The sequence below is a fragment of the Lemur catta genome, chromosome 16 (assembly GCF_020740605.2).
Source record: "Lemur catta isolate mLemCat1 chromosome 16, mLemCat1.pri, whole genome shotgun sequence".
In the NCBI taxonomy this organism is placed as follows: Eukaryota; Metazoa; Chordata; class Mammalia; order Primates; family Lemuridae; genus Lemur; species Lemur catta.
Genome location: NC_059143.1, coordinates 3,739,322 through 3,756,771, shown reverse-complemented (window position 1 = coordinate 3,756,771; position 17,450 = coordinate 3,739,322). Strand labels below are relative to the sequence as shown.

The following is a 17,450-nucleotide window of genomic DNA, read 5'->3' as shown; positions in this document are numbered from 1 at the left end:
GATATTAAAATATATTTTTGTTATTTTAAGGAAATTCGAAATGAGTCCCATGACTATCCTCATAGAGTGGCCAAGTTTCCAGAAAACAGAAATCGAAACAGATACAGAGATGTAAGCCCATGTAAGTACTTGTGGGTTTGTGTGCATGTGTATATTTTTTGGTTTGTTTTAGGAGGCAGGATACCGTGTAAAAGAAGGTTTGGGGTCAGGGTTGATAAATGTGATAATTCTTTTTCTAGTTACATAATACACATTCTTTGAAGAAAAATTTCAAAGCACAGACTAGGAAAAAATAATTACCCGTAATTATTTCATCTTTCAAACACAAGTACCATTATTTTGATGTATTTCCCAATCATCCTTTTTTTCTTATGCATAATTTTTTTTCTTTAATTGTAATCATATATGTGTATGTAATATATACGTATATATATTTCCTTTTCATATTATTCTATTGCCTTTATAAATAATGTTTAAAATATTTATTGGTGAAGTTTGGTTTCTTCCCCAAATTACAAAAGTAGTATATACTCACCAGAAAACTTGTAAAACATAGAAAAGTGTAAGGAAAAATAACTCATGATTTAAAAACAAATAATAACTTTTGGATTTATATTCTTTGGGTGTTTTTCTGAATAAACACATACATATATTCAAATTTAGAATCTTTAAAAAATTTTTTTTCCTCTGTTACTCCAGCATTAATACCATCATAGCTCCCTGCAGCCTCAAATTCTTGGGCTCAGATGATCCTCCCACTTCAGCCTCCTGAGTAGCTGGGACAACAGGCATACACCATCATGCCCAGCTAATTTTTAAATTTTTTTTCAAGACAGGGTGTCTCTATGTTGCCTAGGCTGCTCTAGAACTCCTGGTCTCAAGCAATCCTTCTGCCTGGGCCTCCCAAAATGCTGGGAGTATATATGACTGTGCCTAGCTTAGAAGCTTGCACATAGTAATTTGTAGGTCTTTTCCTACTTAGCAAGATATTGTAAACATTTTCCTCTTAAAAACACAATTTTTAATGGCTTTGACAGTGACTTTGGATATACTATTCTTTTTTTGTTTGTTTTGTTTTGTTCTTTTTAAATGTTTTTAAAGACAGGGTGTCGCTCTGTTGCCCAGGCTGGAATGCAGTGGCATGATCATAGAGCACTGCAACCTCAAATGCTTCAGCTGAAGTGATCCTCCTGCCTCAGCCTCCTAAGTAGCTAGGACTACAGGCATACGCCACCATGCCCAGCTTTTTAAAAATTTCTTTGTAGAGATGGGGTCTTGCCATGTTGCCCAGGCTAGTCTCAAACTCCTGGCTTCAAGTGGTCCTCCTGCCTCAGTCTCCCAAAGTGCTGGGATTATGGGCATGAGCCACTATGTCTAGCCCTTTTTTTCTTTTTTTAATATATTACTAACCACTATACTAATGAGGATGGTTATATATCATTCTTTTATATAACAGTTCCCCTGTAGCTGGACATTTAGATCATGATGTACACACCCCCGCATATAAAATTTTGTAAACAATCATACTAGGGTTTTTAAATGTGTTCATCATGAGGTGATTTTACTTTTTGTTCTGATAAGTATGGCTCATTCATATATTAAATTGGGCTGCCTTCCTACTTCAGCATGCTTCCCCTTGTTTGATTTTAGTAGGGGCTTAATATAGGTTTTCTCTTTAGGGTTACTTGTCAGTAGAGACTTAAACAACATCAAATATCACATTCAGGTTTTTGCTTCCCTCCCACCCCTGTAGGGTACGGTGCTGGCATGCCAACGTCCTCCTGTAAAGGTTGAATAATTTCACTCTGTTCAGGGCCTCACACTGTATACCTTTATATATAATACATCATAATCCTTGATTGTAGGTGTTTAGGGTTTGTGTATACCACTGAAAATCCATCAGTTACTAGGGAAAAAATCCATACTTTTATTCTTATATGAATAGAATATTTTTCTTTGTCAACAAAGTGCATTTCCATGAAAAATGTATTGGCTGATTTTGGGCAAATCAAATGAGAAACAATCTCTTAAAATATTTCGTGTTTATTATAAATTACTATTAAATATTATGTTTCTCTTAAGTACTTTTTTTCTTACCTGTTAGAAGTATTTGTAAAGATAAGTAGCTAGAAGAGTTGTTTTCTACTTTTCTTCAGTTGAACCTTGAGGATAGGACAGACTTCCTCTCACACTTGGGGCTCATCACATCAGCAGTTGTGGCGGGTGTGTTCAGGGAATGGGGGTGTGGGCAGTAGCTCTGACACTGAGGCGCTCCTTTATCCCCTCAGAATCACTGCCTGAGAATCACTGAACTACAGAGAATAATTCTCTAGTGTTAACACTGTTAACATGAGTTTTGAAGAGAGTATTTTCTGGTTGTACATCTTGCTTTGTTGCCTTTAATTTTTTAAGAAACTTTTCATTTTGCATCCCTTCCATTCCTGCTTCAATCCATTGTCATAGTATCCAGAGTAATCTTTGTATAATGCAAGTCTGTTTTCCTCTCCCCCCTCCAATAGTGCTCTACAACTTTTTATGAAAAAATTAAACTTTTTTAGCATTGTGATACTAGACCTTTTGGGAACACACCTCTAAATTTTTTCTAGCCATTTTCCTATAAATTATTCATTTCAGGAAAACTGAATTACTTGGAGTTTTATTGTGACTGTTTTCAAACACCTTAGTGTCTTCAAATATGTCATTCCCTTTTTGAAATATTCTTCTCCTTTCCTCCTTTTGACCCATTTCAATCAAAGTCCCCTTCTACAAATATCAACTCTACAACTACTTTCCCATGCGTGGTAGTCTCATCGAATAGAGGAGTTCATGGAGATAGATGGTAGATGGTGGTTCTTTTTCACTAAGTCCAGGTGAGCCCAGGAATGTGTGTTTTTTAAAAGCTCCTGGGGGGCCAGGCGCGGTGGCTCACGCCTGTAATCCTAGCACTCTGGGAGGCCGAGGCGGGTGGATCGCTCAAGGTCAGGAGTTCGAGACCAGCCTGAGCAGGAGTGAGACCCCGTCTTTACTAAAAATAGAAAGAAATGATCTGGCCAACTAAAATATATATAGAAAAAATTAGTCGGGCATGGTGGCACATGCCTGTAGTCCCAGCTACTCGGGAGGCTGAGGCAGGAGGATCGCTTAAGCCCAGGAGTTTGAGGTTGCTGTGAGCTAGGCTGACGCCATAGCACTCACTCTAGCCCAGGCAACAAAGCGAGACTCTGTCTCAAAAAAAAAAAAAAAGCTCCTGGAATGATACTGATACACCTTTTCTGACTGGTAGTCATCATATCATTTAAACTTGTGTTTCTGTACATAATAGATACTTTACAGTTGTTGGTTTGGTTCAGAAAACATTTCAGGAAACTAGCTGTATGTCTGATGCTATGCTGTGTGCTGAGACTACAATGATGCATATATGCTTTGTCCTCTAACAATTTACAGTATAGTTGAGGAGATAAATATATAATTATGTTATAGATACTGTTAGATATGACAGTGTATTGGAGCTGAGAAGAGGCACTTAGCTCTGCGTAAGGAGTCAGGGATGGCCTTTGAGAGAATGAATGGTAGCCTGTCAGATAAAAGGGAATGGAAAAATAATTTTTTAAAAAATTCAGAGTCCCAGATCTTTCTTTTCTAAGTTTGGATTTAGGGGGTCTGGAAATCTGTATTTTTAAACAGTCTTCTTACATGATTCTTTTAAACCCACTTTGGCATCAGTCCTCAGACTGACATGTGGAAACTACATTTAGAAGTCTGAATATGAGAAACTTAAAGGAAAAAGCCGATTTTGAAATAGAAAGAATTTGAAGAAATCCACAATTGTCCTAGAATTGCCACAACCCAGAGTTGCCTCAGTTAGCTGTGAGACAGCATAGACGAGATGGGCTAGAACTTGCTTGTTTGAAAAGAGACAAGTAGGTTTTAATGGTCACTTTGGGAATGTCTTTATATTATTAGAGACTATTGCCAAATTTTGAAATCTTCCTCATTGTTTGATGTACAGGTAGAAATCCCAGTTTACTATTTGTTCTAAAAGGAAGTGCCAGCAGTAGTTTAGTGAACTGTCATCTCTTTTCACTGGACAGTCAATTTCTGTATTGGCAGGGCATGGTAAAAAGTACATAACACAAATTTACCCTTCTAGCAATTTAGGTGTACATTACAGTATTGTTAACTGTGTGTGCATTGTTATACAACAGATTTCTAGAACTTTTCCATCTTGCATGACTGTACACCTTGAATAACAATTCTCCAGCATTTTCTTCTCCCCCGGCTGGCTCCCCAGCCTCTGGCAACCACCATTCTACTTTCTAAGAGTTTGATTAGTTTAGATACCAAATATATAAGTGGAATCATGCAGTTTTGTCTTTTTGTGATTGGCTTATGTCCCTTGACGTAATATCCTCAAGGTTCATCCATGTGAAACAGCCAGATTTTGAAGGAAATTAACACAGACTTATGGTTCTAGTAGTATGTCAAGTTATATAGTCCATAGTTTGTTGTTGCTACAAAACAAGAAGATTCTCAATAAATATCTTTTTTACATGAGTTACTGGCTATGGAAGAAGTAAGAAAAACTTCTAGGCTTCCTGCCTCCCCCTCAATGATCTCAGCAAATGGCATAGCTACTTTGAATTTAAATGTTGATGTTAGCCTTGAGATTTGTATGCAGCTAATAAAGTAGCCTCAACATGTATTAAGTAAAGATGAATAGAATTATGGGGAGAAATTGACAAGTCCATGTTCATGGGCTTCTTAAGAAGACAAAGTATTTGTAAAGTAGATCAGGCCAGGCACCGTGGCTAATGTCTGTAATCCCAGCACTTTTGAAGGCTGAGGCAAGAGGATCCCTTGAGGCTAGTTAGCAGTTGGAGACCAGCCTGGGCAACATAGTATCTCTACAGAAAAATTTAAAAATTAGCTGGATGTGGTGTGTGGTGGTGTGCACTTACAATCTTAGCTACCTGTGATGCTAAGGTGGGAGGATGGCTTGAGCCCAGGACTTTGAGGCTACAGGGAGCAATGATTGTGCCGCTGCACTCCAGTCTGGGTGACAGAGTGAAAACCTGTCTCTTAAAAAAAAAAAAGAAGAAGAAGAAGAATATTTGTACAACACTGTTAATAAGAAAAATATAGAGAATCCTATATCCAACAATTAGAAAATGCACATTCTTATAGGACTTACACGGACTATTTGTAAAAAGAAAAAAAGGACCATCAACTAGGCTATAAAGTAAATCTTGAAATTTAAGAATTGCTTTATTACAGGCCATCTTCTCTGATCTTAATGCAAATAATCAGTTACTAATAAGATAAAAATTCCATAAATTTGGAAATTTTAACATTGCTAAATAATATGGAGGTCAAGACAAAGTCATAATGGAAACTTAAACTTAGCTACTTACCAAAACTTGCATAAAGCAGCAAAAACAATACTGCCAAGAAAATATATTGCTCTAAATGTTTATATAACAAACAAATGTTATGCTGTCTAACCTAATTTAGAGTAAAAAATAACAGAATAAGCACAAAGCAGTAAGGAAATAATTTAAAACAAAGACCAGAAATAGGAATAAAAGTTACAATACAAAGAACCAGGAAAACCAAATGTTAGTTCCTTCATAAGACTACTAAGCTCTGGCAAGATTGAGCAAGAACAATCAGAGAGAGGATGTGTATAAACAATATTAAGAGAAAAAGGGGAACATAAACACAGATGTAAAAGGAATTAAGTGAATTGAATACTGCAAACAATTTTATGGTAATAAATGTGATCATTTAGGAGAAATGGAACAGATTCCTAGAAAAATACAGTTTATCAAAACTGACTCACGTAGCAGTAGAGAGTCTGAAAAGTCCTGTTACAGTTAAAGAAATTAACTGGGCCAGTTGGTTTTGTAGGTGTATTTTATAATGAAGCAAATTCTCCAAGATAATAGGAAAAAAGAGAGAATACTCCCATTTCTTTCTGTGAGGCCATTATGGAACTTTGATAGCCAAACCGTTCATTAACAGGAATGAAAAGTTCCAAGCCTATCTTCCTCGTGAATATAGGTGTAAAAATCCTAACAAAAGTTTAGCAAACTGAATACAGCAATATATCAAAAAGATACTATGTCATGTCCATGTTAACTTTATTTTAGGAATATAAGGGTGGCTTCATAGAAAATCTCATAAATACAATTCACAGTAACAAAGTAAAGGAGAAAAAGCCATATAATTATCTCAGTTGATACAGAAACATTATTTGAAGTATGTTCTTGCTGGTGATTAATAAAAACTACATGTAGCAAAACTAGAAATAGAAGAGAACTTCTGTAACCTAAAATAAGATATAGATATCTACAACATCACTCTTAATGATGACGTGATAGAATAAGGATGCCCACTGGTACCACTTCTACTTAATATTATGTTTTTGATCTGAGCCAGTATAGTAAGCAGGAATAAGAAATAAAAGGCATAAGGATTAGAAAGAAAGGAACGTGTCATTTTGTCTGTTGCTATATAACAAACCACCCCAAAACAGTGGCTTAAAACAATAAAAATTATTTATTATGTTCACAAATCTGGGGGGGGCGGTCAGGGCTCAGAGAGGTGATTTTTGCTCAAGGTCTTTTGTTCAGTTGTAGTTCAGCTGGGGCTGGAGTCACCTGGAAGTCTTCTTCACTCTGTTGTTGACTATGACCTCAACTGGGGCTGTCAGCTGGAACACTTACACATGGCATCTCCATGTGTCCTGGAGTTCACCACAACATGGCAGCTAAGTTTCAAGGGTGAGCATTCTTAAAAAGCCAGGCACAAGCTGTATTGCCCGCCCCCCTTTTTTTAAGAGACAGGGTCAGGGGTCTCACTCTGTCACCCAGGCTGGAGCAACATAGCTCGCTGCAGCCTTAAACCCCTGGACTCAAGGGATCCTCCTGCCTCAGCCTCCCGAATAGAGGAGACTACAGGTGCACATTACCATGCCTGGCTAATTTTTAATTTTCTGTAGAGATGAGGTCTTGCTATATTGCCCAGACTCTTGAATTCCTGGCCCTATCAATCCTCCCACCTCGGCCTCCAAAAGTGCTGGGATTACAGGTGTGAACTATCATACCTGCCTTTGTTGCCTTTTGTGACCTGGGCTCAGAAGTTATACATAACTTCCACCACATTTTGTCTGTTAGGACTGAGTCATTAAGGCCTTCCGTATTCAAGGGGAGAGGATTAATATTCTATGGATTGTTGGAAGAAGCATCAAAGAATTATGAATATGTTTCAAAACCACCACAATTATACATGCTGTGATTTTCTTCACAGATAAATCCCTGAAAATGTGCAGACAAATCGAAAAATTAAGAAACATTTTGGTAGTCTCAGAATTATAAGACAATAGACTTTCAAATATTAAAAGAAACATTTATACATTACAAGAAAGTAGTTGTTACCCTTCTTAGTGAGAAGATTAAATAAAAACTGTTTTATAATAGTTATCAGCATAAGTATAGATTTAACATAAATTTTATGGTAACTGTAATATTAAGTAAATATTTGCTGATATCCCTTCTAAAGTTTGAAAATAAAAACTGTTTGTTAGTTTAGTACTTTACATTCTCAAAATTTATTCTTTTTTTTTTTTTTTTGAGACAGAGTCTCACTCTGTTGCCTGGGCTAGAGTGCCGTGGCATCAGCCTCGCTCACAGCAACCTCAGACTCCTGATCTCCAGCGATCCTCCCGCCTCGGCCTCCCAGAGTGCTAGGATTGCAGGCGTGAGCCACCACGCCCAGCCTCAAAATCTATTCTTGACAGTTTTTTTACTTAAAGGTTTTCTCATTAACTGTTACGACTTTGGTCTTTGGATTTGTGCTTTTAATAATTTATTTCTACAGGCCATTGATGCATTGGAGTGTTTCCAAGGAATAAGAACTGGAAGTCTTAGTGAAGAAGCTAGAATTGATTAGACAGGAAAAGAGGAAACCTAAACAGAGCAGATTGATGGCTGACTTTAGATACTTGTCCTTTTATGTGGAAAAAGAAATTCATTATCCTGTGTTAAACCCAAAACAGAACTAGGGTGTTCATGAGTGAATAATACCATTGGTGAATTTCATGTCAGTATAAGCTGATCTTTCTTACTCCTAAGAGCTGTTTAAATATACAAACTAACCCTCTGAACTAGTGCACTCATTATTGTAAGTGGTTTTCTCATTATCAGAGACCTTCTAGAGAATATTTGTGAATGAATTATATAGGACTGCATCAGATGATTTTGAAATATTTCTTGTATGCTTCATTTCTTGCCCCTGTTTGTCCCTTTCTCCTCCTTCCCCCATTCACCTTTCTTCTTACACAGTTAATTCCTTAACAGGTACAGCCTTTTTTTGTGGACTGATATTAAAAAAAAATTGTGCATAATTTTTGTTATCTCTGAATAATAGGTTAGTAAAGGAAGTTTAAAGGTATCATTAAGCTTCCCCTTCTGTCTGCCTGAATAATTCAGTCTAAAAGCTCTTGGGGTTGGGGACCCACATGTGGAAGGCATGTAAGTAAGGGTGGTGACGTCCTTGAAGGGGGGCCTGTGTGTGAAGAGTGGGGAAAAGCCAGAGTGAGCCCTGTAGTGTTGGATTAGCATTAGTGTATCAGCATGTAGCTGCATGGTTTTCAGTGAATATGGATACACAGATAGATATGAATGTAAATGTGTGCATACATACATATATTCCCCAGCTCTGTCCACTGAGAAAGTTTGGGAGCAGTGACACCGTATTATCATTGGGCATGCTTAGCTTTTGATATCCAAATTTTATTCTCCACTAAGAGGAAAATAGGGCTCCTTGAAGAAATGGCTGAATCCAGGGCTAGGACAGGGAAAATATAAGAATAGCGTGGAATGTCTTGTAGTGCCAGAACATAAGGACATGCTCAAAAAATGATGAAGGCATGTCAGAAGGACACAAAAGCCAGCTTAAATCTGCTGGCCCAAATCTGGGCTAATTTGAGCATCAAAATAAATAATGATTATAACCTATTGAATAAAATAGGAATCCATGAACCTATATTGACATAAAGAAACAAATAAATAGGGGAAGTTCTACCTTTGTATAGGTTGCCAACTAATAAATGTTAAAATGGATGCTAAACTTGGTGAGTGAAAATTTGATGAGGAACGAGGTGTTTATGTAATCTTAAAGTATCCCTTTACGAAATATTTATTAAATACAAAGAGGGGAACATTATACAGTGGAGAAGTCTGGCCTACACTAACCTTAAACAAGTGACCAATAATGGGACACATCAAAATCCTGAACCACCTGACAAGGTGCAAGGAGCACAGAGGATCACTCTGATGAACCTGTGAAAAATACACACTGAGCTCATTTGTGGAGAAATACCAGACAACTCACATGGAGAGACACTGTACAACAACTGACATATGGTCTTCAAAAGGTTAAAAAAGAGTAGGAAAGACTGGAGAATGGTTCTGGATTGAAAGGGACTAAAGAAATATGATATCTAAATGCAATGTGTTATTATAGATTGGATCCTTTTTTGGATATTTTAAGGACATTATTGGGACAGTTGGTGAAACTTGAATGGGGTCTGGGTCAGTAAGCATCACTGTTAATTTTGTGGTTTATACAATGCTGTGTCATTGTATAAAATGCACATAAACAATACTTGGGTAATGAGGTATTCTGTTAACAATTTGCATCTTGATTTGGGAAAAAGTTCTTTGTGCTTCTCTTGGAATTTCTCTGTAGTTTTTAAATTCAACATATGAATTTTAAAAAATATATTGGAGTACTGAATCTTAGCACACAGAGTTAAGAAAAGGAAATAAAAGGCATACAGATTGGAAAGGAAGAAATAAAACTGTCCCTATTTGCAGATGACATGATTGATAGTCTATGTAGAAAATCCCAAGGAATCTGCCCCCAAACCTTCCTAGAACTAATAAGTGAGTTAAGCCAAGTTGCTGTATACAAGATCAGCATACAAAAATAATTGTCCCCCCCCCCAAGAAAAACCAATTGTATTTCTGTATATTACCAGTGAACACATGGAAACCAGGATTAAAAACACAGTGTTTATAATTGGTCTAAGAAAATGAAACATTCTGGGACAAATCTAAGAAAATATGTATAGAACCTGTATGTTGAAAGCACCAAAATACTGATAAAAGGATGATCTAAATAAGTGGAGAAACTACCGTGTTCATGGATTGGAAGACTCAGCATAGTGAAGATGTCAGTTCTCCCCAAATTTTTCTATAGATTTAACACAATTTCTATCAAAATTTCAGGAAAAATTTTTGTAGATATAAACAAGCTTATTTTAAAATCTATGTGGGAAGGCAAAGGAACTACAAAAGGGCTAAAATGATTTTGAAAAAGAAAAATAGAGGCATCACTGTACCTGATATTAAGACTTCCTGTGTACCTCCAGTAATCAAGACTGTTGGCAGAGGGATAGACACATAAGTCAATGGAATGGAATCCAGAAACAGACTCATAAAAGTATGGCAAACTGATTTTTGAGAAAGGTGCAAAACAATTTAATGGAAGAAAGATAGGACATTCACAGCCCCAAAAAAGGAGTCTCTACCTAAATCTCACACCTTATACAAAAGTTAACTTAAGATGGATCATAAATGTAAAATACAAAGCTTTCAGAAGAAAACTGGAGAAAATTCAGTATCTAAGGCTAGATGAAAGGTTCTTAGAAATGATATCAAAAGCACAATCCATAAAATTTAAAAAAATTAATAAATTACACTTAATTATGATTAAAAATTTTTGCTCTGCTAGAGATCCTGTTAAGAGAATGAAAAGATGAGGTCCTGTGCAGTGGCTTAGACCTGCAATCCTAGCACTTTGGGAGGCTAAGGTGGGAGGATCACTTGAGACCAGGAGTTTGAGATCAACCTGAGCAATAAGGCAAGACCTGGTCTCTAAAAAAAAAAAATAGAAAAACTAGCTGGGCATGGTGGTGTGTGCCTGTAGTCCTAGCTACTTGGGAGGCTGAGGCAAGAAGACTGCTTGAACCCAGGAGTTTAAGGCTGCAGTGAGCTGTGACGACACTACTGCACTCTAGCCCAGGCAACAGAGTGAGATGCTGTCTCAAAAAAAAAAAAGAAAAGAAAATGAAAAGATGAATACAGACTGGGAGAAAATGTAAACCACATATCTAACAAAGAACTTATATCTGGAATATATGTAGAACTCTCAAAGTTTAACAGTGTTCTATGGTAGACATTCTCTGGGCAAAAAAAAAAAAAGAAAGAAAATTAACAGTAAAAATCACTCCAGTTAGAAAATGGGCAAAAGATATGATCACAGATGGTAGATAAGCACATGAGCATATGAAAAATATCATTAACCATTAGGAAAATGCAAAATAAAATAATGGTGGTGGGGTATCACTAGACATCTACTAGAACAGCTAAAATGTAGAGACCACAATACTCTAAGAATGCAGAGAAACTGGATCTCATACAGTTTGGTATTCCTGGCTGTTAGGAATATCAAATGGTGTAGCCACTCTGGAAAATAGTTTGTCAGTTTCTTAAAAAACTGAACATACAGTTATCGTATATGACCCAGCAGTTGCACTCCTGGGCATTTATCCCAGAGAAAGGCAGCGTTATGTCCACATAAAAATATGTACATGAATGTTCTTAGCAGCTTGTAATAGCCCCAAATTGGAAACAACCCACATGTCCCTCAGTGGGTAAGTGGTTAGAGCTGGGGTGGGGAAGGGTGTGACCACCAAGGGGCAGCACAGGACCTTTGTGATAATGGAATTGTCTTGATTGTGGTGATGGTTGCATGAATCCACACATGATAAAGTAGAACTGCACACACTTAGACAAATGAATGCGTGTAAAACTGGGAAATTGGAATAAGGTCTGAGGATTGTACCAGTGTCTTTCCTTGCTTCTGAATTTGATGGCCTTCTTGAACTGAGTCCTGGGCAGCACACTGCTAGGAGTAGGGCTCCGTGGTGAACCCGACAGGGTCTCTAATTGCAACGAGCTTACCTCTGATAGGAAGCCTGCTCCTGGCTGGAGGCCTGGGTGCTGGCGCTGCCCTCCACTGAGCTGAGCTGGTTGGCATCTTGCCTAACAGTAGCCTTTTGACAGGCCCCTGATGTGAGCCACTGCTCTCCTGTGGGGAGCTCTGGCCTGGAGCACTCACGCTGGAGCAGGGGAGCAGCAGATGTGTGCAGGGAGAGTACTGTGTCACGGGAAACATGGCCCTGCTTCCAGGACCACCAGTTGTACTCAGAATTGTGGTGAGGATGTGGTTGTTTATATCTTAAAATACAGATACATGATGAAATAGAACTTTGAAATTCCTGTAGATTTTTAAAATAAAATAGGAATTATCAAGGAATTTTGTACTTTTAATATCCATGTATTAAGGAGAATCTATTGGTGAAAATAATCGAGAAGGACGGCTCCAGTCCAGCCATCGCATCTTACAAGAAAACAGACCCGGAAGCACTCACCATCACAGGGCGCTAGTGCCTCAGTAGCTGAGGTGCCCACAAAGAACATGGTGAGAGACTTACTGATTTTGCTATTTGAAGTGAAGATTGGTATATCTTATTTTATACAAGAATACAAGAAGAAAACTGTCCATTTTCCAAACCACGTTAGTGAAGTTTACCTATTTTGTAAAGATATTTTCCTGGGCATTTTTTGCATTTCAGGGACTCTCAGCAACAGGTTGGGGCTTTTTCAGTTTGGAGATGTGTGGAATTAGGATTTAATCAGTAATGTTGTCCTGTCAAGTTTAAGAACTTGAAATTATGATGGATTGAAAGAGACTGAAGACTTCAAGAACAGTCAACCTATTTTTTGGAAAAGATGTTTCCAAAACAATATATGCTTTATTAGCAAGGCTGTGATGGTGCATGTGTACCTTTGAAATACTTGATTAGTAGAACTCTCTCCATTCCCACTGAAACTACTTGGCTCAGCCCTGGTCACCTCTTTTTTTTTTTTTTTTTTTTTTTTGAGGAAGAGTCTTGCTCTGTCACCCTGGCTAGAGTGCAGTGGCATCAGCCTAGCTCACTGCAGCCTCAAATTCCTGGGCTCAAGTGATCCTGCCTCAGCCTTCCAAGCAGCTGGGGTTACAGGGCCAAACCACCACACCCGGCTAATTTTTTCTATTTTTTTTTTTTTTTTTAGTAGAGAGGGGGGGTCTCACTCTTGCTCAGGCTGGTCTCGAACTCCAGACCTCAAGCGATCCTCCCGCCTCGGCCTCCCAGAGTGCTAGGATTACAGGCATGAGCCACCATGCCTGGCTCTCATCACCTCTTGATTAAACCTTCAGTGTATCAGTGTGTGAAATTGCCTTCTTCCTTGTTCCAGTCCATCTTCTGTGCTGCTGGGAGTTATTTTCTTGAAAATCATATGTGCTCGTACCAGTCCTTTAGAGAACTTCACTGGGGTCCTGTCCAGTGCCTGTGCCTGTTGCACAGCCCACAAGGACCTGCTCTCGACACGTCTTGCGACCTCTCCCTCATCTGCTAAGCTTTTTGGCCATTCTGAATTTACCACTCCTTCCTGATAGGCCATTCCCTTTTATGGGTGTTCCTTCTGCTAGAATTCCCCTTCCTTCCTGGCCTGTGTAGCAGAGCCTCTCCTCCCTCTAGGCCCTTGCAGGCACCAGCTGGTCAGGCTGCTTTCCACAGTCTTTACTGCAGTAAAGCACAGTACTTGCAGTCGCTACTTCATAGAATTGTTTTCCTTTTAAAAAAGCTTCAAACAAGTAATGTCTTATCTCTGTGGCTCTGTTGCCTGGCTCTTATATGTTTGTTGACAAGAAATTATATGAGTGCTGAAGGCATTAAATGTCAGAAACAGACCAGATTGTCACAGAGAGGGTTCCATGAGAGAGGCTGTTTAGAGAAGATCTGTCACAGGCTGGATCATCACAGAAGTGGGATTTGTGTGAGAGATGAGGGGGAAATCACACCTGAGGTGAGGTGTGAGAGGCAGTGCTGGGTAGAATTCAGGGTTTATGGAAAGGATGGTAAAGGCACCAACTTGGATGTATTAGAGATAGTGTAATGTAGAAATATATAGTTTCTTAAATCACACAAACCTAACTTACATTCCTATTTTGAGCTTCCCTAGTGTGTTATCGTATACTGATGACTTTAATTCCCTGAGTGACAATAAAATGGGTGTGATAATGTCTACTTTACAGGGTTGTGAAGATTTAGGAGAGAGAACCCAAGTAAGATGTCATACAGGCCTGACACATCGCAGGCACTAAATAATCCTACATAGTGGTTCTAGTTGATTATGTGGTCAATGAGAAACCTTTCATGAAATATAATAGAACTTTCTTTACAGAACAAACAATAGAAATGTATACCAAGGTTTGTGTTTCTTCTCCATTAATATGGTAGTGTTTACTGTGACTTGGATTTTAGTTAAGCTTTGCTTTTGGCTCATTGCTCAATTTATGAAGAAAATTCATAATATTTGTTCTTCAGCTATTTTACTTGTAGGGTTGAAGATAGTTGACATATCTATAAAAAAAAAAAGGCTTTGAGTTCTTGGCAGAAAAGTGCCATATAGGTATGGACATCAGTGTTTGAAAACTTACTGATTACCCCTGGTTGAAAAATAGGAAAATCTAAGAGGGAAAGTCAGCTGTTAATGTTGTACCAATAGAATTGGTCTTCTCCTGGCCTGGTTGGTAAGTTTTCTTTAGCTTTGACATGGTGTAACCTTTTGAGGATAGTTATGATGGATGTGAATCCTCCTTCCTGTTTGACCTGCAAAACTTTCCAAAAGGAGGTACCTTTATAATAATGATAAATTTGGTGAAACCTGTGGAGTTTAAAGAAAAAAAGCTTATTATGACAGTATTGAAAGAGGAAGCTAATCTGTGTTGTCAGCTGAGGCCACAGCTAGTCATTTCTTGAGAGATTGAACTGTTTCTCAGAAAACACAGTTTGAGGGTAGGAGGTGAAGGGACTGTTCATCAGAAGTTGGCTTACTTTTTATCCAAGTTATAAACCACAGTTCTATGTGGGTATTGCATTTCTGCATTCACTCAGTGACAAGAATTAAGAACAGATGATCCCTATAGAAAAAAGTATCTGTTCTTGATCGTTTGCTGCTGGCGTTATTATAGGTTGAGAAATAAGATTTCCTGTGGAATTGTGGTTTGGTTGCTTTTGTGGTATCTCATACTATATAGTTTGAACTGTCTTCATTTTTCTCCCTTTACAGAATTCTTTTAAAAGATAGGAAAGGGGGAGATAACCGTAGACTTAAAATGATGGTAAAGTACTTGGGCTTTGGGATTTAACCCGTATAGCCTAAGGGTTATGGGACACTGTCATTTTGATGATCTCATTCCAGAAGTTCCTATGGAAGAAGAAAGAGCATGTATTTTTCTGGGTTTTTAAAATTCAGAAGTTAAAAGTTTGGTTTGCAAGGATCAGTTCACAGATTTTGGGCTAATAGTAACAGGGCAGGGAGAGGAGACCTGTGACTTGGGTTGTGAGGGGGCTGGTGTCTGGGCTCACTAGACACTAAACTCTACTTTAAGTGAATCTTGATTGAAGAAGAGACAGTGCCCTTCTTTGTTATCCTTCGCCAAAGGATATAAATTTTAAGGTCACAGTTTCTCATAAAAAAGGCTTTGATAGTTTCACTTCCTGAAACATATTTGCAATCTTTTTAGATATTTAAGGTGATGTGTTTTAGTTAACACCAGAAACACTCTTGTTTTTTCTCTACAGTCTCTTCTGAATAAAAATGTTATACCTATACTTTTAATTTTTTATTAATCTTCTTAATAGAACAGAAGAATTAAAATAAATGTTTAGAGAGGAAAGTGTGTATTTAAGAGTTTTGTTTTTAATCAGTCCTGAGAAGAAAATATAGGTTCAACCAACATTTGTAGCCAGTTCTAAATAGCCATAGAGTTTTCCCAAGTATCAACTTCCTCTTTTAGTATTATCTGTTAGCAAAATTAAAAAAAATTTTTTTTCCTGAGTAAATTCACAGCTTTCCTTTGCTTTTGCTGACTCCGTATAAATTAATGTTAGATGGGAAGCAAGGCCACTGCCTGGGACTGGGCCCTGCAAGGCTCCAGGTGCCTTTCAGGTAGCACCTCCTCCACGCTGGCTCCAAGGGATAGATCTATGCTTTCATGCTGGTGTGTGATTACTGTGTTGGGGGAACACCTGGTGTAGATTTTAAGAATGGAAAGAAAATGACAGTGTATTCTAGTTCAAAGTCCTGAGGGCAGGATATCAAATATTCTTAAGACTGAACTGCTGAAGGTCTTTTTCCAGGCTTATTTCCTCCATCGCTGTGCAGTGGTCTGCGGTGGCACCGTGCAGGGTAACCAGATTTCCAGCGCCTGTGAGACAAACCTTCCTAGTTTTTATGGATTCTTATTGCACATTGGACAAATGTCTGTTTTCAGTTGTGCAATAGATATGAGTAGCATTTGGGTTTGTGTTCTTTCTGTGATTACAACATGAGGAAATACATTCCTTTCGTGTGATATTTTAGTGGAACTTTAATTTTAAGGCTTGTATAGCATTCTAAAAGCATGCATTATTCTTTTATCTAAGGATATATGGTCTTTGTTAATTAGGTTGCTGACCTTTTTACTATTTCACATAATATAACAGTTAAAGGGTGATTAAACTGTTAAAAAAAAAAGTGACTGTTTAAAAAAAAGTGCTTGTTGACATCATCTTTCCGAGAACACTAGTATGTGTGATTTACTATAACAAGATCTTAGTTTTCCTGTTGCCAAATGACATGTAATATTTACAGAGGTCTTGGGTTCGGTCCAGCAGAAACATCTCAGATAAATTGATGTGTGAAACTGAAACCATTTAACATTTTCTTTCATATGGAGACAATATAAACAGTTTTTTTAGTTTAAAAGCAAAGAGAGAGTGAATATTTAGTATAGATTTCCTTGAGGGGAACAACTTATAATAGAATGTATTCTCCAGAGTTAAACGTCAAACGTCATGTTTTCAGTTTATAATTCAGTAATATGCTTCCAAGAGTTGTGCATTTAGGATTCTCAGTGAATTCTGTGGTTACCCACTAGGTTTTCTCCTTGTTACATGTTTCTCTTTCTTCCTCATCTAAATGTATGAGATCAAGTATTGTATTTCACATATTTAAATTAGCATAAATTCTAAATCTCTGAGATTTTTACTTTTAAAAACTAGAAATATATCTAAACTGTTAACACAATCTAATTAATGAGGTTATCTTCAGTGGTCTTTTAAAGAATACAGTTTGAATATTCCAACTGTCTTTAAATATTTTCAGCACTTAACCTAAACATAGTTAAGGGCTAAAAATTATGTAAATGTAGTTGAATGTGTATCTATTGAGAAATAAAGAAACTGAAACATAATTACCTGGAAATGTAGTCTCATCTCTTTGAGGCCAGTT

At 37.6% G+C, this 17,450-nt stretch overlaps 1 protein-coding gene across 2 annotated transcripts in view; it reads left to right on the top strand.

Moving 5' to 3' along the window:
- PTPN2 (protein tyrosine phosphatase non-receptor type 2) overlaps positions 1–17,450 on the top strand; it is an 82,969-nt gene that overhangs the window by 22,019 nt on the left and 43,500 nt on the right. For both annotated transcript variants that reach the window (XM_045527810.1, XM_045527809.1), the window contains exon 2: positions 31–121. In XM_045527810.1, coding sequence (XP_045383766.1) covers positions 31–121 — 91 coding nt within the window. The remainder of the gene's footprint in view (positions 1–30; positions 122–17,450) is intronic.